The 22157-nt window shown below is 42.1% G+C and overlaps 1 protein-coding gene across 1 annotated transcript; it reads right to left on the bottom strand.

Moving 5' to 3' along the window:
* Positions 1 to 680: 680 nt before the first annotated feature.
* On the bottom strand, positions 681 to 22084 carry CMTM2 (CKLF like MARVEL transmembrane domain containing 2). Its single transcript, XM_068993027.1, has 4 exons — positions 21842 to 22084; positions 21546 to 21704; positions 1417 to 1518; positions 681 to 935 (listed from the first exon to the last, which is right to left on the bottom strand). The coding sequence occupies exons 1-4, from the start codon at positions 22082 to 22084 to the stop codon at positions 681 to 683; spliced, it is 759 nt and encodes a 252-aa protein (XP_068849128.1).
* Between the last annotated feature and the right edge of the window lie 73 nt (positions 22085 to 22157).

Here is a 22157-nt window from a genome sequence, read left to right as displayed (position 1 = left end):
CTTGCACTTTAGTTATATTTTCAAGTCCTAAAAAATCAGGTTATTTTTATATTACCCTTGACAATCTTATTTTTCTTTTGGTCTGGATTTCCTGATAATCTATTTTTAATTTGAGGATAGTTGCTTTACCATCTTGTGTTGCCTGATAATATTTTGACACAGGGAAAGCAAGAACCACCTCCAGGGTGCTAAACCACCTCCAGAGGTTTTAACCGCTTTCTGCCAATGCCTCTTGCTTTCTATTTCCTCTCTGGGCAGAGACCCTGCTGAGTTGATTCTGTTTTTCCCTCTTCCTGAAATGCACAGAAATGTGACATGAAAAGGTCACTGTGAACAAAATGCAGCCTTTTGTTTTCCAGTCTCTGCTTTTCCGTTGGCCACTCTGGCTGGCTGTGTGGACAGTGGGTACCACCCACAATTCTGGCCCCCCCAAATCCCCGGGCCCCCCTCCAGCCTTGCCCTCCATACCAAAACTTTTGGCTACTCCTGTTGAATGAACAAAATAACCATTATGTCAACTTTAAGGTTTTCAGAATCCATTTAAGAAGAAATTTCTTTTCCAATCAGAGATGGTGGTTGAAATGGATAAGAAGACCATTCTAGAGAGCAGACAGGCCAGACAGTGGGAGCGTGTTCTGTGGTGAGACGCCCGGCCACCTGTGACAACGCGCGCCTCCGCCTCACTTCTTGCCTCCCTTTGCCTTGCCCTTGTCCGCTTCCCCCTTCTTGGCATCTGGCTTTGCCTTGGGTTCCTTCGGTTTCCCTGCCTCCTTTTTTCTCCCTGCCTCCCCTGTTTTCTCTGCAGGCTTCGGCTTCTCAGGCTCCTTTGGTGGTGGAGGAACCAGCACATTCCTTTTGACCTTCTTGCCTTTGAAGTGTTTCTTTTGAAGACAAACGTCCACTAAAGCGAAAAGGGCGGCCACACCTATAAAGACCTGGGAAACAAAAGAATCCTCGTTACTTGGGGGCCTTTCCTTCAAAATGCCAGCGTTCCTTCCTGACTTGCCTGATCAGTCGCTGCTGCTTGACCCCTTCCCTCGACCCCTCAAGCTGCCAGATCCCAGAGAGACTTCCGGTTTGCCCCGCCACCCGCTGGCCTCAGCTTCCTCAGCTGAGCCCCATCCCTTCTGTCCCTCGCCGCAGCGCCTCTTCTTTTTCTCTGCAGGCCCGGCCTGGGTGGGGCCCTTTGCTCTGGGGCCCGCAGGCTGCTTTGAAGAGGAAACCATTAGCTCGGTGGGCTCCCTGTACACCATCTTTATTTAAATGGCTTTTCCACGAGAAACACCAACTTTACTTTCAAACTTTGCTTGGATGGCAAAATTTTGTGAAAACAGGGTCTTTTCCTTCTGGGAAAATAACTGTTCTCCTGAAGTGCTGATTTCTGAGCAAATAAACAGCCCAATGTGCAAGACTCACCACAGCGATAAGGTAGTTCGGTGGCACTGTTTGCCGACTTCTGATAGCGAAGACTGCGCCCCCCACGAGGAAGCCACAGCAAAACAGGTCGTTGAGAAGATCCTGAAAGCATGGGAGAGAGAAGTCAGCTCTCAACAGGGCTGAGGCCCCTGCAACACCCGCTGATCTAGCTTCCGCCAAGGGGAACAGTTTTAAAAATGACTGAGCTTCTGCCAAAGGGAATGGTTTCCAAACTTCTGCTCCATCTAAAGTGTGTGTGTTAGTTGCCCAGCGGTATCCGACTCTGAGACCCCATGGACTGTAGGCCACCAGGCTCCTCTGTCCATGGGATTTCCCAGGCAAGAGTACTACAGTGGGTTGCCATGCCTTTCTCCAGGGGATCTTCCCTGGAGATGAGGGATTGAACCAGGGACCGAACCCCATCCCCTGCATTGTAGATGGTCTCTTGCACTGCAGGCAGAGTCTTTACCACCTGGGCCACCAGGGTCAGACGACATAGGAAGGTATATAGGAAGATGAATGTTTAGCGGGTTAGGGGACATGTCTGTAGTTAAACAGCTGGACTCTGAGTTGCTGAACTCTGAGCTGAGACACAAAGTCCAGGATGCTTAACTGCCATTATGGGCTGCCTTGGCTACTATCCTGTGAAGTCACACATTTGGTGGCTATGTTTTTAGCTATGCTTTTCCCCACTTCCAATGCTCACTTAAATAGATTTGCAATACACAACATCTTTCTACCCTCGGGGCCAGTGCCTCTTTCTGAATCCAGGGTGGGCTGCGTTGCTCACAGGAGGTTCTGCTGGACTCTGGTCCTTCAGCTGGAAGCCTGGCAGCGACGTCTTCACCCTCTGCCCACTCCTCCCCTGAGCCTTTGCAAGGCCAGATCACTTCCTCATCATCCACCCTCTTTCCTATGCCTTGTGGCTGCAGTCCTGCCCTTGCTCCATATCTGCTTCCGTGACCCTATACTGACAAGGTCCAGATGTTCCCAGATTGAGCAAAAGGGCTGCCTCCTATGCTGTCTTCCCCTCAATTACCACCCACTGTGGCTCCCTGGCACAGCCAGACTTAACTCAGAGTTGGCCGAACCTGGGCCACAGCAAGTTGGCTTTCTCCCCCATCACTCCTGAGGCCCAGAGCTTGTGCATCCTTTTAACCCTGTGGGCAGTGGCTGACCCTGCAGAGCTAGGCAGTGCCATCTTTCCCCTTGATTTCTCTGATGCCATTTTCTGTGGGTTGCCCTTCCCTGGCCACCTTGTCTCAGGCCTTTTCTTTTCCTCTTCAGTGTTCGGGATTTTAATACATTTCAAACATACAGAAAATTATAGAACAGCCCAACCCTGCTCCCACCTCCACCGGCCATGAACCACTGAGATTAAACAGATGTTAATGTCTTGCAGTATTTGCCTCATGGCCCTCAAAACAAAAAGAAAAAAAAAAAACCCTAAACAAAAAAGCTTCATGGGATGAGCCAGTCTTACCATTCCATACCTCTCCCTGCCTTTTGCATGACTTCCAAGTCTACGGGTAGTCTTCCCAGATGTATAGCAGTATTTTCTTCTCTATTCAGTTCAGTTCAGTTCAGTGGCTCAGTTGTGTCCGACTCTTTGCGACCCCATGGACTGCAGCACGCCAGGCCTCCCTGTCCATCACCAACTCATGGAGCTTACCCAAACTCATGTCCATTGAGTCGGTGATGCCATCCAACCATCTCATCCTCTGTTGCCCCCTTCTCCTGCCCCCAATCCCTCCCAGCATCAGGGTCTTTTCAAATGAGTCAGCTCTTCACAGCAGGTGGCCAAAGTGTTGGGAGTTTCAGCTTCAGCATCAGTCCTTCCAATGAACACCCAGGACTGATCTCCTTTAGGATGGACTAGTTGGATCTCGTTGCAGTCCAAGGGACTCTCAAGAGTCTTCTCCAACACCACAGTTCAAAAGCATCAATTCTTCAGTGCTCAGCTTTCTTTATAGTCCAACTCTCACATCCATACATGACTACTGGAAAAACCATAGCTTTGACTAGACAGACCTTTGTTGACAAAGTAATGTCTCTGCTTTTTAAAATGCTCTCTAGGTTGGTCATAACTTTCCTTCCAAGGAGTAAGCATTTTTTAATTTCTTCGCTGCAATCACCATCTGCAGTGATTTTGGAGCTCAAAAAAATAGTCAGCCACTGTTTCCTCTGTTTCCCTATCTAGTTGCCATGAAGTGATGGACTGATGCTTTGATATTAGTTTTCTGAATGTTGAGCTTTAAGCCAACTTTTTCACTCTTCTCTTTCACTTTCATCAAGAGGCTCTTTAGGGTGGTGTCATCTGCATATCTGAGCTTATTGATATTTCTCCCAGCAATCTTGATTCCAGCTTGTGCTTCATCCAGCCCAGCATTTCTCATGATGTACTCTGCACATAAGCTAAATAAGCAGGGTGACAATATACAGCCTTGACGTACTCCTTTTCCTATTTGGAACCAGTCTGTTGTTCCATGTCCAGGTCTAGCGTTGCTTCCTGACCTGCATATAGGTTTCTCAGGAGGCAGGTCAGGTGGTCTCGTATTCCCAGCTCTTTCAGAATTTTCCACAGTTTATTGTGATCCACACAGTCAAAGGCTTTAGCATAATCAATAAAGCAGAAATAGATGTTGTTCTGGAACTCTCTTGCTTTTTCGATGATCCAGCAGATGTTGGCAGTTTCATCTCTGGTTCCTCCGCCTTTTCTAAATCCAGCTTGAACATCTGGAATTTCACGGTTCACGTATTGCTGAAGCCTGGCTTGAAGAATTTTGAGCATTACTTTACTAGCGTGTGAGATGAGTGCAGTTGTGTGGTAGTTTGAGCATTCTTTGGCATTGCCTTTCACTGGGATTGGAATGAAAACGGACCTTTTCCAGTCCTGCGGCCGCTGCTGAGTTTTCCAAATTTGCTGGCATATTGAGTGCACCACCTTCACAGCATCATCTGTTAGGGTTTGAAATAGCTCAACTGGAATTCCATCACCTCCACTAGCTTTGTTCGTAGTGATGCTTCCAAAGGCCCACTTGACTTCACATTCCCAGATGTCTGGCCCTAGTTGAGTGATCACACCATCGTGATTATCTGGGTCGTTTTTGTACAGTTCTTCTGTGTATTCTTGCCACCTCTTCTTAATATCTTCTGCTTCTGTTAGGTCCATACCATTTCTGTCCTTTATTGAGCCCATTTTGCATGAAATGTTCCCTTGGTATCTCTAATTTTCTTGAAGAGATCTCTAGTCTTTCCCATTCTGTTGTTTTCCTCTATTTCTTTGCATTGATGACTGAGGAAGGCTTTCTTATCTCTTCTTGCTATTCTTTGGAACTCTGCATTCAGATGGGTATATCTTTCCTTTTCTCCTTTGTTTTTCACTTCTCTTCTTTTCATAGCTATTTGTAAGGCCTCCTCAGACAGCCATGTTACTTTTTTGCATTTCTTTTTCTTGGGGATGGTCTTGATCCCTGTCTCCTGTACAGTGTCACCAACCTCTGTCCAGAGTTCATCACTCTATCAGGTCTAGTCCCTTAAATCTATTTCTCACTTCTACTGTATAATCATAAGGGATTTGATTTAGGTCATACCTGAATGGTCTAGTGGTTTTCCCTACTTTTTTCAATTTAAGTCTGAATTTGGCAATAAGAGTTCATGATCTGAGCCACAGTCAGCTCTCAGTCTTGTTTTTGCTGATTACATAGAGCTTCTCCATCTTTGGCTGCAAAAAATATAATCAATCTGATTTTGGTGTTGACCATCTGGCACAGTCCACGTGTAGAGTCTTCTCTCGTGTTGTTGGAAGAGGGTGTTTGCTATGACCAGTGTGTTCTCTTGGCAAAACTCTATTACTTTTGCCCTGCTCATTCTGTACTCCAAGGCTAAATTTGCCTGTTACTCCAGGTGTTTCTTGACTTCCTACTTTTGTATTCCAGTTCCCTGTAATGAAAAGGATATCTTTTTTGGGTGTTAGTTATGAACGGTCTTGTAGGTCTTCATATAACCATTCAACTTCAGCTTCTTCAGCATTACTGGTCAGGCATAGACCTGGATTACCATGATATTATATATTCATAAAAAATATATAGTATTTTGTGTTTTAAATTTCAATAAAAGATGTATCTTATAGCATGTGCTTTTTAAACTTAACAATTTTTGAGATTTACCCATCTTGAGAAATAGATGAGATTGAGATGAGTGAGACTGAATTCATTAATTTTAGCTGATGTATGAATAAACCAAACTAGAGACACTAGGGTACTTCTGCCTTTTAGGAAATTATTATTGCCAAATGTGCCTGCAGTGAACACTTTTGTCTGTGCCTCTGATGAACATTTTTTCCTTGTTGAGGTGCTGTCAAGCTTTTCTCTAAAGGACCTGTGTCAGTGTTCACTTATGGCCACAAATATATAGGGGTTCCTGTTTCCCATGTCCTTGCCAAGGCCTAGGATTACCAGTCTTATTTTTCTTTGCCCATCTGATGAATTGAAATGGTCCCTTGTTGTTTTACCTTTCAGATCGCTGGTTACTAATGAAGCATTTTTTAAAACTTGTTTTAGACATTGGGGTTTCCTGTCTATTCAGATCCCTTGCCCCATTTTTCTATGGGCTTATTTTTAAATTTTTATGATGTCTTCTTTTGTGAAAGTTTTAATTTTAATGATATACATGGTTTTTCTCTTTTTCTCATGGTCCCAAGTGCGTGAGTGTTCAGTCGTGTTGTGTCCAACTCTTTGTGATCCCGTGGACTATAGCCTGCCAGGCTCCTCTGTCCATGGGATTTCCCAGGCAAGAATGAACCTTTATTAAATACTCCATTCAGCTGTGTCATATGCCAAGTTGCCATATGTATATAGGTCTATTTCTGGGTTCTCTCTCTTTTTTCAAATGCCTGTTATTAGTCTGCTCATGTTGCCATATACAAAATGCCACAGACTGGGTGGCTTAAGCATCAGACATTTATTTTCCTACAGTTCCAGAGGCTAGAAGTCTATGATCAAAGTGCTAGCAAAGTCAGTTTCTGGTGAGGACTCTTCCTGGTTTGCAGATGGCTGCCTTTTCACCATTTTCTCAGATGGCCTTTCTGTGGTGGGCAAGGTAGGGGTGGAGAGGACGTGGGGAGAGGAGACGGGAGAGGAAGGGAAAGAGAACAAGGTCTTGGTTATCTTTTCTTATAGGAACACTAATCCTATCAGATCAGGACTCCATGCTTAGGATCTCATTTAACCTATTTTTTAAAAATAGTTTTATACTTTGCCAACAAAGGCCCATCTAGTCAAGGCTATGGTTTTTTCAGTGGTCATGTATGGATGTGAGAGTTGGACTGTGAAGAAAGCTGAGCGCCGAAGAATTGATGCTTTTGAACTGTGGTGTTGGAGAAGACTCTTGAGAGTCCCCTGGACTGCAAGGAGATCCAACCAGTCCATTCTGAAGGAGATCAGCCCTGGTTGTTTATTGAAAGGACTGATGCTGAAGCTGAGACTCCAGTACTTTGGCTACCTCATGCAAAGAGTTGGACTCATTGGAAAAGACCCTGATGTTGGGAGGGATTGGGGGCAGGAGGAGAAAGGGACGACAGAGGATGAGATGGCTGGATGGCATCACCGACTCGATGGACGTGAGTCTGAGTGAACTCCGGCAGATGGTGATGGACAGGGAGGCTGGCGTGCTGCGATTCATGGGGCCGCAAAGAGCCGGACACGACTGAGCGACTGAACTGACTGCCGTTCATTTTTGGCTCTGCTGAGCCTTCACTGCTGCATTCTCTAGCTGCAGTGAGTGGGGGCTCCTCTCCCTAGCTGTGGCGTGCGGCTGTCCCTGTGATGGCTCCTCCTGTTGTGGAGCTCTAGGGCGCGTGGGCTTCAGCGGTTGCAGCACATGGACTCAGCAGTTGTGGCTCATGGGCTTTAGAGCACAGGATCAATAGCTGTTGTGCACAGGCTTATTTGCTCTGCAGCATATGGGATCTTCCCAGACCAGGGATCAAACCTGGGTCTCCTGTATTGGCAGGCAGATTCTTTACCACTGAGCCACCAGGGAAGCCCCTCATTTTATCTTAATTACCACTCTGAAGGCCCCATCTGCAAGTATAGGCACACTGGGGATTAGGATTTCAGCATTAGAATTTTGGGGGTACGTATACATTCAGTCCATTACAATTTGATTAGTCTTTTTGTCAACCCCTGAGCTAGTACCAAAGCTTTACTCTAATATCTCCTTGGGTGGGTCCATCCTTGTAATTCTCTTTATTCTTCCATGAGAATTTTAGAATCATCTTGCAAAGTTCCATAAACAACCTCTGTTAGGTTGAAATTTCATTTAATGTGGACACTGCTTTGGAATGAAATTGACATCTTTATGATACTAACTCTTCACATCTGTGACTGTGGTGTATTTCTTCTCTTACTTAGATTTTTTTTTTTGTTGTTATGTCCAGTAACAAAATGTTATCTCCACATGAAGTTTTACAGTGTTTGAACGGGTTTATTCTCAGACACCCATAGTTTCTGTTACTGCTTTAAATGGTTTCTTTAAAAAGCCACATTTTCTCATTATTTGCTGCGGGGAACACTTTGTTTCTGATTACCTTGTGGAACCCAATCAGTTCTAGTAATTTGAGTCTCTTGGATTTTCAGTGTAGAGAATCATATTATCAATGAGTAATGCTAGTTTTTTTCTCCTTCCCAATCCATATACCATTTGTTCTTCTTGTCATATTGTACTAAGATCTTCAGCACAATGTTGAATGGAAGTGGGGATAGTAGGCATCTCTAAGGAAAGGCTTCTAATGTTTTACCATGAAATACAATGTTCATTTTAGGCTTGGGTAGGTATTTATTATTAAGTTAAGGAAGTTCCCCTTTTTCCTGGTTTGCTAAGAGGCTTTCAAAAAGTAGTGTTGAATATTACTAAATAATTTTTCTGCAGCTTATGAGATGATTAAATGGTTTTCTCTTTTAAATAAAAGACGGTGAATTATGTTAACAGAACTTTGAGATGAAACCACCTTTATATTCCTGGCAGATGCCCTGCTTGGCCATGATGTCACTCCTTGCTTATGCATTGCTTTAGTTTGCTAGTGTTTTTTTGAGAATTTTTATTGCTATACTCAAATAATATATGCCTATAGTTTACTTTCTTTATCAGGTCTGGTTTTAAGATCAAAGCCTTACCAGATGGTACGATATATTATAAACCTTCCCCCTCCCCATTTTTTAAAGAGAAAAAAGGGACAGACCAGTGGAACTGAATATGAAGTCTAGAAATTAACTGCATATGGGATTAAAAAAATTTATTTTTGGCTGCATGTGGCATACAGGATCTTAGTTCTCTGACAAGATCAAAACCATGCCCCCTGCAGTGGAAGCATGGATTCCTAACCACTGGACCACCAAAGAAGTCTCTCATATGGGATTTTAGCATTTAACAAAAATGCCATTTCAAATCAGCAGAGGGGAAGGGTGTACCGTTCAGTAAATGAATAAACTGAGTGACAGGGGGAAATAGTTGGAGAGCCATCAGGATACCAAGCTGGAGCCATGGTTCACACCATCTACCAAACGATTCCACATAAATGAAAAGATTTAAATGTAAGAAATGAAATAAGTCCCAGGTGAAAACATGGGTGAATTGCTTTATAACCTATTTTTCTATTTCTTTTTGAGTCAATTTTTGTACACTGTGGTGACCCAAGGACTAAAGAGCATCTGCTTGGTTTTATCTAAAACCAAGGAGGGTCTTGGAATGCAGGAACGGAAAAACCAGACCCTTATCGTCCTTCCCTCCCGCATGTTGTAACTATTAACGGATTTCAGGTCCTCCTGAGCAGTATAACCTGTCTCCCTTCCTACCCCACACATGGAGAAGGTATTCGCCTTACTCTTACTCCACCAGTATACGTGCCTCATCCAATCAGCAAATGACCTGCAAGACCCCTATCCCACTCCTTGCACCCTGGGTATAAAAGTGGACTAAGGGTTCCTGTTCAATGCCGGTTCTCCCTTGAGCTGGTCCACTGTTCTAACAGCATCCCCCACTCTAATAAATTTTTTAAAATCTTTAATTTATTTTTTATTTTTCTGTTTACTTTCCATTTATTCACATTTCATGGATTGATACACTTGCTCAATGGGATCACTCAAAAACGGATACACACCGAGATTACATTGTCTGACAATTCAAGTATTTTAGCTTTAGAAAACAGTTTCCTATATAAAATAGAAAGCAAACAATTGATCCATTTGATATGCGACCAAGCTTCCCGTCTCTGGTACAACTGGGTCTGCCACACCAGCAACACGCGCACACACATACCTGTGCCTGTCACACCAGCGACACACACACACAGGCCTTGTGCTCAGAGCACCACACGGGAAGGCAGTTGTGACAGGCCCCTCCCTGTCGCCTACTGGTGCTCCAGGACAAAGCGGTCTGTGCTCAGAGACCTCAGAGACCTTCCAGAATGAGGATGACTACCAGGGGTTTGGGAGTGAGTCGCTTAGTTTGTAAAAATGCACTGCACTTTCATTTGGATTGTTCTGAACTGTTCTGAAACAGAATAACTGACAAATGCTCAGAAACAGGCAATTCGCTGACCTTTAAAACTAAACCAAAAAAGCCTTCTCTAAACTCTAACAATAAGGTAGAATAGTAGTTTTTTTCCCTCTACCCCAGAACAGGTAGACATTTTTTGGCATGCAGCATATCAAAAATATGATTTATATATAAATTTATTTATTTTAATTGGAGGCTAATTACTTTACAATATTGTATTGGTTTTGCCATACATCAACATGAATCCGCCATGGGTATACATGTGATCCCCATCCTGAACCCCCCTCCCGCCTCCCTCCCCATTCCCTCTTATTCTGTCTCATCTCTGGAAATTCTTTTCCAACCCGCACCTGAACCACGAAATACATCATATATTTTTCTGAGAAATTAACTCTATATTCCAATTTACTGGCGTAAAGGTTCATATTTTCCCTATGATCTTTAAAACCTCTTGTTTATACTAATATTTTTCTTTGTCCTCTTTTTTTCTTGAGGTTTATGGTTTATCTCCTTTATTAGTCTTTTCAAAGAATTAGATTTTATTAGTCCTCACTATGGACCTCTGTTTCCTATTTCATTAATTTTAGCTCTTTGACACTGCCTTCATAATTCTTTTTTGGTTCATCTTATTTTGTCTCCTTCTTGATATAGATATGTGAATTGTTAATTTTCATTGTTCTTTTCTCAGTATACAGACTTGAATTTGGATTGCTTAACTGCATCCTACAGATAGTATTTGCTAATACTACATGTAACTAAATCCCTATGTGTTTGGGGAAAACCACTAAATTTCCCTCAAATACATAAAGATTTAAATTTTACTGATTTATTTCTAATTATATTGCACTGAAGTTAGAGAATGTGGTCTATATCATGTCACTTCCTTGTTATTTGTTCATTTTTGCCTTGTGGTGTCATTGAGGATAACTTTTGTGATTGTTCCAAGTACGCTTGAAAAGAATGTGTAGCCTGTTAGTCTGGGGTGTAGGGTTCTATATGTCCTATTCATATACACGGCAGTGGATCAAGCTATCAATTACTGAAGGAGACATGTTAAAATCTCCCACTATGGTTATAATTGTTCATTTTTGTCTTTTATATTCAGGGAGCTATATTGTTAGGTATGTGGGCTTTCCCAGTAGCTCAGTGCTAAAGACAGAAGATAATGTCTCAATGCAGAAGACAATGCAAAAGACGGTGTGGGTTTGATCCCTGGGTTGGAAAGATCCCTTGCAGGAGGAAATGGCAACCTCCTCCAGTATTCTTGCCGGAAAAATCTCATGGACAGAGGAGTCTGGCGGGCTTACAGTCCATAGGGTCGCAGAGTCGGATATGACTGAGTGAGCACACAGGCATTGTTAGGTACATACAAATTCAGAATTGCTATATGTAGTAATCCTCTTTACATACTTAGTTTTTAAAACATAAAATTTGTTTCATATGATGGTAGAGTTACGTTAGCTTTTTTTTAGTTAGTATTTTCCTCTAATTTTTTTCTATCTCTTACAACCTTTCTCCACATGCCTTGTACATTGTCGGATTTAAAAAATTTATTCTTAGAGTCCTTTCTCTTTTAAAGGAATGATATAGTCCATTTATATTTGCCATCATTTAAGATATATTTGCAGCCATGAAATTAAAAGACACTTACTCATTGAAAGGAAAGTTATGACCAACCTAGATAGCATATTCAAAAGCAGAGACATTACTTTGCCGACTAAGGTCCATCTAGTCAAGGCTATGGTTTTTCCAGTAGTCATGTATGGATGTGAGAGCTGGACTGTGAAGAAGGCTGAGTGCCAAAGAATTGATGCTTTTGAACTGTGGTGTTGGAGAAGACTCTTGAGAGTCCGTTGGACTGCAAGGAGAGCCAACCAGTCCATCCTAAAGGGGATCAGTCCTGGGTGTTAATTGAAAGGACTGATGTTGAAGCTGAAACTCCAATACTTTGGCCACCTCACGCAAAGAGTTGACTCATTGGAAAAGACCCTGATGCTGGGAAGGACTGGGGGCAGGAGAAGGGGATGACAGAGGATAAGATGGCTGGATGGCATCACTGACTCGATGGACATGAGTTTGGGTAAACTCCAGGAGTTGGTGATGGACAGGGAGGCCTGGCGTGCTGCGGTTCATGGGGTCGCAAAGAGTCGGACACGACTGAGCGACTGAACTGAACTGAACACATTCCTTTTTATTTTCCCCTTTTTACCTTCTACTGAGTCATTTCCCTCGATTCTCTTTTCACCTTTTCTTTTCAACAGGTTGGAGGTTACATATCCTGGAATTCTGCAGCTTCCCTGGTGGCTTAAATGGTAAAGAATCTGACCTGCAATGTAGGAGACCCAGGTTCTCTCCCTGAGTCAGGGAAAATCCCCTGGAGAAGGGAATGGCTATCCACTCCAGTATTCTTGCCTGGGAGATCCCATGGACAGAGGAACCTGGAAGGCTACAGTCCATGGGGTTGCAAAGAGTCGGACACTACTGAAGCAACTTCACACACACATACACACATATCCTGGAATTCTATTCTTCAGCAAAACAATATTATGTCTTAATATATTAATGTTAATACTATTACCAAATCTACCGCTCCTCCCAATAAAGGACTTTCATTATCATATGCCACCTCTGTAGACTTACATGCTATTGTGTTGCTGCTACTTTGGTTCCACCTTGGTTTAGTGTTCTCGCCGATAAAGCTATTAATAAGTTTTTAAAAACCAAGCAACCTTGGTCAAAATGCTTAAAGTCAATCCACAGCCTTACTAGGTTCTTTGTTTACTGTTCCTGTTTTACACGGCAAACATTTCTTTGGGGTGTAATTTCATTCTTCCTGAGGTCTTTCACTAGTTCCTTCAGTGAGGGTCAATGAAAGGGAAACATTTTTTCCTCATTCTAATTGTGTCTTTTACTCTTTCCACCTCAGTCTCTTAAAGAAATTATTCCATTGTTTTTTGGCCACTTTTGTTGCTGTTGAAAAATACGAAGTTAGTCTAATAGTTTGAGCTTTCTGTTTTAAGGTAAAGTGTCTTTTCTGTTGGTTTGATTTTTGTTTTCATTTGCCTCTGATGACCAGCTGTGCCTCTATGACATGTCTAGGTATGGCTTTATTTTTATTTATTCTTCTTGGTCCCTCTTCGAGAATTCATGTCTCTCATTAAATCTAATATTAATATGCCACTCAGTTTTTTTTTTTGGTTACTCTTTTCATAGAGTATCTTTTTCCATTTTCACTTTCAACCTATTTGTATCTTTGGATTTAAAGGAATTCTCTTGTGATCCTCATATAGGAGAATTATGTTTTGTTTTTTTAAATATATTCTGATAATCTTTACTTTTTAATTGAAGAGTTTAATCTATGAACACTTAAAGTAATTCAGTTCAATTCAGTCGCTCAGTTGTGTCTCTTTGCAACCCCATGAATCGCAGCACGCCAGGCCTCCCTGTCCATCACCAACTCCTGGAGTTCACCCAAACTCATGTGCGTCAAGTCAGTGATGCCATCCAGCCATCTCATCCTCTGTTGTCATCCCCTTCTCCTCCCTCCCCCAGTCCTTCCCAGCATCAGGGTCTTTTCCAATGAGTTAACTCTTCGCATAAGGTGGCCAAAGTATTGGAGTTTCAGCCTCAGCATCAGTCCTTCCAACGAACACCCAGGACTGGTCTCCTTTAGGATGGATTGGTTGGATCTCCTTGCAGTCCAAGGGACTCTTAAGAATTACTGATGACTTATTTCTGTAATTTTGCTATTTATTTTCTATATTTCATATTTCTTTGTTCCTCAATGTCTCCATTATCACTTTCTTTTGTATTTAAATTTTTGAAATGTGCCAATTTTATTCTCTTATTTCCTTTCTGTCTATATATTTTAGTTAATTCCTTAGTGGTCACTTTGGAATTATTATTGGTATCTTAAATTTATAACAATCTCATTTGCATTGATACCAGCTGAGCTTCAGTAGTACACATAAACTCATTATTATTGTCACAAATTGTATCTTTGTACATGGTGGTCTATTAACATAGATTTAAATGGTTTTATGCATTTGTCTTTCAAATCATATCAGAAAAGAAAGAAGAGTTACAAACCCCAAATACAAGAATACTGGCTTTTATATTTACCTATGCAGTTGCCTTTACTGGTGTTATTTTATGGCGTCAAATTATTGTCTAGTGTCCTTTTATTTTAGCCTGAAGCGTTTCTTGTAGAGCAGGTATATCAGCAACAAATTCCATCAATTTTTGTTTACATGGGAATATCATCATTTCTCCTTCATTTTTATTTATTTATATTTTTAAAGGTTCACCTTCATTTCTGAATGGTAATTTTTGAAGGGCAACTTCAAATTTGAAGGTTATTGTATTCATTTCTTGAAGTTGCGAAAATAGAGTACTACTACCTGCATGGCTTAGAACAACATAAATTTAATGTTTCAGCTGTGGAGGCCAGAAGTCTGAAATAGAGATGTATGCAGGGCCCTGCTTCCTCTGAAGATGCTAGAGTAACTATCTGTTTTGGGCTTCTCTTCCAGCTTCTTGTAGCTTGAGGCATTCCTTTTCTTGTCTTGTCTTCCTATCTTCTTCCTGTGTCTCTTCACATTGTCTTCTTTCTGTTTATATCTGTATCTGTGTTCAAGTTCCTCCCTTTTACAAAGACACTGGTCACATTGGATTAGGGTCCACTCTGATAACCTCATCTTTATTTGATCATCGGCAAGGACCTTATTTCCAAATAAGGTCATGTTCACAGGAACTGGGAGTTAAGACATCACCATACTTGGGGGGTACATAATTCAACCCCTAACAGACAGCACATTTAAAAGATGGAATTTTTGGTGGACAGTTTTTTTTTTCTTCCCCCCTTTAAGGACTATAAGTACATCATTCCACTCCCTCAGGTCTCCATGGTGTCTGATGAGAAATTAGTTGTTAATCTTATTAAGGGTCCCTTGTACAAGATGAGTTATTTCTCTCTTTTAACTTTCAAGACTTTATCCTGTCTTCATCTTTAGATAGTTTGATTATAATGCGTCTCAGAGTGGATCACTTTGAGTTTATCCTACTTGGTTCCTTTTGGATGCATAGATTCCTATCTTTTACCAAATTTGGAAAGATTTTGGCATTATTTCTTTGAATATTCTTTCTGTCCCTTTCGCTCCCTTTTGGGACTCTGCCTATGTTAGTATGCTTAATGGTGTCCCATGGGTCTGTTAGACTCTGTTCATTTTTTCTTCATTCTTTTTTCTGTTTCTCAAACTGAATGGTCTCAATTGACCTGTCTTCAGGTTCACTGATTCATTCTTCTGCCTGTTCAAATCTGTTGTTTAAAAAGCTCTAGTGAATTTTTCACTTCAGTTATATTAGTTTTCAGCTCCAGAGTTTCTATCTGGTTTCTTTTTAAACTTCTCTTTACTGACATTATATATTTGGTTCATGATTGTTCTCTTGGTTTCCTTTGGTTCCTTGAGTGTTTTAAAGACAGTTCATTTAAAGTCTTTGTCTAGTAAGACTAATATCTAGGTTTCTTCAACAGCAGTCTCTATTAATATATATATATTTTTTCTGTGAATAGGCCAAACTTTTTTTGCATGCCTTATAATTCTATGAAAACTATGCATTTTGAATATAATATAGTTACTCTGAAAACCATATTGCCTCTCTTCTCTAGAGTTTGTTGTTGCTGTTTGTTGTGAGTTAAGTCATTTGTGTGTTTATTGTTTTTTCCTAAACTATGTTTTAAAAGATTGTATTCTTTCTCTTGTGTGGCCACTGATGTCTTTGTATTTCATCAGCTTAATAATCAGGAGACTATTTGATGGATATTTCCTTAAATATTGGAAACAAAATTTCTTTGCAAATTGGCTTTATATTAGGGCACTCCTTCAATACCTCTCCAAGCTGTTTAGATCTCTTAGTTTTTACTTGCTGCTTGTGCAGAGCCTAAAGGTCAGCCAAAGGCGAAAGCTTAGTTCTTTTTCTGTTTTTTCCTGGGCATGTGCTGTCCTAGATTACCTGGTAGAGGTGGAGGCTTTTCAAAGTTCTTATTTCTCCCATGCATCTCCTTCCCAAACTTCTGATCTGTCTACTTCTTGGAAAACCTTGCCCCAGGTTTCTATGATTAGTACATATGCCTTTAAATGCTTTTAACAAATGCTATCTAGGAGGCTACTTCAGCCTTGAGAAAACTCTGAGGCAGGTGACACAAAGGCAAGTCCCTGGCCAGTCCTTCAGGGAACCACCAGATAGGTCAAGCACACAACTTAATTCTTTGGGAACAAGATTTGTATTGTTCCCTCTGCCACCAGCAAGGAATATGGTCAGGATTGTGGGCTATCTTCATGTCCACTGACAAGCTGGGGATTGAGGGATGGCAGGCAGGTTAAGTTATAAGGCTACAAAATTCTCTTACCCAAATTCAGTAACTTCTTTCTCCATTAAGCATTTTGTTTTTAATTAGATTTCAGAGTTCTGAAAAAGTTGACTCTGACACTTTTTGAGAGCCTAATCATTGCTCTAGGAGGACAGAGATTTGGAATTCCCTACTCTGTCCTTTTTTTTTTTTTTTGGCTGCACAGCATGTGGGATCTCAGGGGATTGAACCTGTGGCCCCTGCATTGGAAGAGCAAAGTCTTAGTCGCTGGACCGCCAGGGAAAGTCCTACTCTGCCATTTTTAGTGCTGTCACTCATTAAATCTGGAGGGGTCTCAGTTACTATCACTTTGAATATTCTCTATTCTCTTGTGCGTCTTCTTCTGGAATTCCTATTAGGTTTATGATGGACTTTCTCATTCCATATTCTATGTTTCAACTTCTCTCTTCATATTTTCTCTCTTTATCCATCAGTAATATATTCTGGGTAATTTTCCCACATTCTTAGGCTCATTGTTTCCCCAGCTTTTGTCTAATATATTTTTTAACCAATTTATTGACATTTTTATTTCCATAACCATATGTTCAGGCTCTAGACATTATATCTTATAATTTTTAAAAAAATCTGTCTATTCTGACCTCTTAATGTCTTATTCTTTTCTTCAGGCTTTTATTTATGTCTTTATAATTTAAATGTATTATAAATTATTTTCAGACAGTTCTTTTACTATCTCATATTCTAAGGGCTCTAATCCTCCCATTTGTTATTTTTGCTGGGTCTTGATTCTTAGTCATGGGTTTTGTAGTTTTGAACTGTGAATTCATTTTTGATTGCCCCCCACACACACCCTTTTCATTATAAGGGACTGCAGTGCAAAAGTAGGAAATCAAGAAACACCTGGAGTAATACACAAATTTGGCCTTGGAGTACAGAATGAAGCAGGGCAAAGGTAATAGAGTTTTGCCAAGAGAACGCACTGGTAATAGCAAACACTGTCTTCCAACAACTCAAGATAAGACTCTACATATAGACATCACCAGATGGCCAACACTGAAATCAGACTGATTATATTCTTTGCAGCCAAAGATGGAGAAGCTCTATACAGTCAGCAAAAACAAGACCGGGACCTGACTGTGGCTCAGATCATGAACTCCTTATTGCCAAATTCAGACTTACATTGAAAAAAGTAGGGAAAACCACTAGACCATTCAGGTATGACCTATTCAAATCCCTTATGATTATACAGTAGAAGTGAGAAATAGATTTAAGGGACTAGACCTGATAGACAGAGTGCCTGATGAACTACGGATGGAGGTTCATGACATTGTACAGGAGACAGGAATCAGACCATCCCCAAGAAAAAGAAATGCAAAAAAGCAACATGACTGTCTGAGAAGCCCTTACAAATAGCTGTGAAAAGAAGAGAAGTGAAAAACAAAGGAGAAAAGGAAAGATATACCCATCTGAATGCAGAGTTCCAAAGAATAGCAAGAAGAGATAAGAAAGCCTTCCTCAGTCATCAATGCAAAGAAATAGAGGAAAACAACAGAATGGGAAAGACTAGAGATCTCTTCAAGAAAATTAGAGATACCAAGGGAACATTTCATGCAAAATGGGCTCAATAAAGGACAGAAATGGTATGGACCTAACAGAAGCAGAAGATATTAAGAAGAGGTGGCAAGAATACACAGAAGAACTGTACAAAAATGACCCAGATAATCACGATGGTGTGATCACTCAACTAGAGCCAGACATCCGGGAATGTGAAGTCAAGTGGGCCTTAGGAAGCATCACTACAAACAAAGCTGTGGAGGTGATGGAATTCCAGTTGAGCTATTTTAAACCCTAACAGATGATACTGTGAAGGTGGTGCGCTCAATATGCCAGCAAATTTGGAAAACTCAGCAGCGGCCACAGGACTGGAAAAGGTCCGTTTTCATTCCAATCCCAGTGAAAGGCAATGCCAAAGAATGCTCAAACTACTATACAATTGCACTCATCTCACACGCTAGTAAAGTAATGCTCAAAATTCTCCAAGCCAGGCTTCACCAATACATGAACCGTGAACTTGCAGATGTTCAAGCTGGATTTAGAAAAGGCAGAGGAACCAGAGATCAAATTGCCAACATCTGCTGGATCATTGAAAAAGGAAGGGAGTTCCAGAACAACATCTATTTCTGTTTTATTGACTATGCCAAAGCCTTTGACTGTGTGGATCACAACAAACTGTGGAAAATTCTGAAAGAGTTGGGAATATGAGATACCTGACCTGCCTCCTGAGAAATCTGTATGCAGGTCAGGAAGCAACAGTTAGAACTGGACATGGAACAACAGACTGGTTCCAAATAGGAAAAGGAGTACGTCAAGGCTGTATATTGTCACCCTGCTTATTTAACTTATATGCAGAGTACATCATGAGAAATGCTGGGCTGGATGAAGCACAAGCTGGACTCAAGATTGCCAGGTGAAATATCAATAAGCTCAGATATGCAGATGACACCACCCTTATGGCAGAAAGTGAAGAGGAACTAAAGAGCCTCTTGATGAGAGTAAAGAGGACAGAGAAAAAGTTGGCTTAAGGTTCAACACTCAGAAAACTAAGATCATGGCATCCGGTCCCATCACTTCATGGCAACTAGATGTGGAAACAAAGGAAACAGTGGCTGACTTTATTTTCTTGGGCTCCAAAATCACTGCAAATGGTGATTGCAGCCATGAAATTAAAAGATGCTTACACCTTGGAAGGAAAGTTATGACCAACCTAGAGAGCATTTTAAAAAGCAGAGACATTACTTTGCCAACAAAGGTCCGTCTAGTCAAGGCTATGGTTTTTCCAGTGGTCATGTATGGATGTGAGAGTTGGACTATAAAGAAAGCTGAGCACTGAAGAATTGATGCTTTTGAACTCTGGTGTTGGAGAAGACTCTTGAGAGTCCCTTGGACTGCAAGGAGATCCAACCAGTCCATCCTAAAGGAGATCAGTCCTGAATGTTCATTGAAAGGACTGCTGCTGAAGCTGAGACTCCAACACTTGGGCCACCTGATGCGAAGAGCTGACTCATTGGAAAAGACCCTGATGCTGGGAAAGATTGAAGGCGAGAGAAGAAGGGGATGACAGAGGATGAGATGGCTGGATGGCATCACCCACTCAATGGACATGAGTTTGGATAAGCTCCAGGAGTCAGTGATGGACAGGGAGGCCTGGCGTGTTGCAGTGCATGGAGTTACAAAGAGTCAGACATGACTGGGCAACTGAACTGAATACTCCTGTAACCTGTCTTGTGAGATTTGTTTATGCTTTGATTATGATTTTGCACTTGTTTGTCAGGAATCCTATGGATTTCTTCAGAATATTATCAAATTGGGATTGATTTTTATGACAGTTTCCAGGCACTGTGTTTTCTAAACTTCATGAAGGTTTCCAGGCTGAAGGGAGGAAAACTTAGACCAAAGCTATACAAAGGGCTACCCAGGTGGTGCTAGTGGTAAAGAACTCACCTGCCAATGCTGGAGACATAAGAGATGAGGGTTCAATCCCTGGATCAGGAAGATCCCCTGGAGGGGGACATGGCAACTTACTCCAGTATTCTTGCCTGGAGAATTGCATAAACCAAGGAGCCTGGCAGGCTGCAGTCCATAGAGTCACACAGAATCAGACATGACTGAAGTGCCTTAGCAGGTACACACACATACAAAGTGTAAGCTCAAGGTTCATAGTTCTCAAGGTCTTTTGTGGTTTTTCCTCACTGAAAACTCAGGTAGAGATGAGTATGCTTTCTTGTTCTTCTGTGTAAGGAAAAGGTGTCTCCTCTGTCTTTTCCCTCAGGGTACAGTCTTTGCAGGGTGCTGGCCTTGTATGGGATTTTTGGTTCTAAATCTCCACTTTGCCTAGGACCAAGGCCGCATCTCTTAACTTGAGAATACGTGAGAATCCATGTTCAGAGTTCCCGGGCTAACACTTCATGGGCCATCTCCACCCACACTGAAGCAGCTGATTAGATCACTGCTCCTGTTTCCCATTTCTGGCATCTGTGCGTTTCCCCTTTTTTTTTCTTTTGCCAACTCAGCCATTCAGTTAAATCAATAGTGTTTACATTTCCCCACTAATAGTTTTATGTAAGTACAGCAGGAGGATTTTCAGGGTTCAGTGATTTTTCATCTTGTGGGAACTACCAGTATCTTCTCAAGGACTTTGGCTGGAAATGTGTCCTCTGCTTATCCCTTTCCCAAGAGCTTTATGGCCCTCTTTTCCTTTCTCCAGACCTGTGGGTCACTGGACTCTAAAAACTTTTAACAAGTAGGCAGGACAGATTGCAGTTATGGACTCAGACTCTACTAAAAAGGCTGGGTTTGAATCCTTTTTCTGCCACTTACTACCTGAATTACCTGGGGGGCAAGTTGCTTGGCCATTCTGAACCTATTTTGTGTATAAAGTGAGTGAAAACGGTGAGCGTAGGACTCTAGAGACATGCTGTGATCAAGCAATGAACAAGGGACCTTGGGTTAGTTGGAAGTTAGGTAGGTAAGTTTTATGATTACCTAGGTAATGGGCAAGGGTTCAGCTCCGTGAGTCTTCGCATCAGGCACTTTATTTTTCCTCTCTAGGAACAATCTAATACAAGATTATTACTGTGTTCATGTTACAGATGAAGAAACAGAGTCTGGGAGTGGTAACTTGCCCAGCTCAGTCCCATTCCAGTGAATGATTGCTTTGGGCTGAACATCTTTCTGGACTTAGCATCCCTTTACAAGGACAGTCACCGTAGATCTGGTGCTACTTTACAAGTGATTTTTCTTTTTAATTCTCATTTTATATGACTGATTTCTTTCTTGGATTTCAGGCAACAGGGTACCTTTGAAGTGATCTTTTCAGTCAAGTGTGCTGGCATAGGGGTTGGCAGGAACCACTGGTTGCTACACGCCCCTTGCTGCCAAGGAGAGCAAAGCTTCAGGAAAGCAGACTTCTTCCTTTGACCACAAGGTAGGGATGGGGCCCTCCACCCTTAAGCTGAGCTTTTTGGAAGCCTTTTTTTACCTAACTTCAGCTGCCCCTGCTCTGGCCCCACCTGAAGGTGCTAAGCCCATGCCTGGAACACAATAAGAGAGATGAGGTGTATCTCTTTGTTCAGTCACTTTTCAAGTGCCAAGACACATGCACGGATGTCACACCAGGCTCAGCCACTCCCCACCACGCCTCACTTACAGAAATGGGCCACAGGATGAAGGGCACGTATCTCTGGATGGCGAAGGTGTAGATAATGATGAAGAAGATGAAGATGGATATCTCCATGGTGATGATGAGTGTCAGGATGGGGTGTACAGTGGTCCCCGTGAACATTACCAGCGAACCTATTAGGCAGGCCTGCCAGGAGACATGCCCTTTGAGCCATGGCAAAGGGCTCAGGCCACAGGAGCCTCAGGGAGCCCACTCCTTCTCCCTCCTCCCTCCTCCCATCTTTGGACATCCCGCTCCCACCCAGGGATACAGGCCCAACTTACCAAGCTAATGAGCTTGACCTCAGCGTGCCCCACACTCCAGAACTCTTTATTGCTGTCCTTGAATTCCCACTTGTAACGGCGACACCCCTTCCTCGTTCCCACTTCATCTTTGGGCTGCTCTGACTTTTTCTTGGGCTCCGCTGGTTTTTTCTCGGCCTCCTGCGCTCCAGGTGCTGCTGGGGCTGCTGGGGCTGCTGGGGCTGCTGCTGCCGGTTCCCCGGGTTTGTCCTTTTTATCAGCCATCTGACCGTGAAGCTCTCAGGTTCTCACGACCTGCCCAATTTCTCTTGCCGTCCCTGGCCAGGCTCGGCCTTTG

Source organism: Capricornis sumatraensis, chromosome 20 (assembly GCF_032405125.1).
Source record: "Capricornis sumatraensis isolate serow.1 chromosome 20, serow.2, whole genome shotgun sequence".
NCBI classification, from domain to species: Eukaryota; Metazoa; Chordata; class Mammalia; order Artiodactyla; family Bovidae; genus Capricornis; species Capricornis sumatraensis.
This window is presented reverse-complemented; position numbering and strand designations above follow the sequence as displayed.

Bases quoted from the DNA above. Each gene is read 5' to 3' on its own strand.
- CMTM2 (XM_068993027.1), bottom strand. From the start codon at position 22,084: ATGGCTGATAAAAAGGACAAACCCGGGGAACCGGCAGCAGCAGCCCCA. The intron at 21,705-21,841 runs GTAAGTTGGGCC...GTCTCCTGGCAG, and splicing joins AGGTCAAGCTCATTAGCTTG to GCCTGCCTAATAGGTTCGCT. The intron at 1,519-21,545 runs GTAAGTGAGGCG...CCATGCTTTCAG, and splicing joins TCATCCTGTGGCCCATTTCT to GATCTTCTCAACGACCTGTT.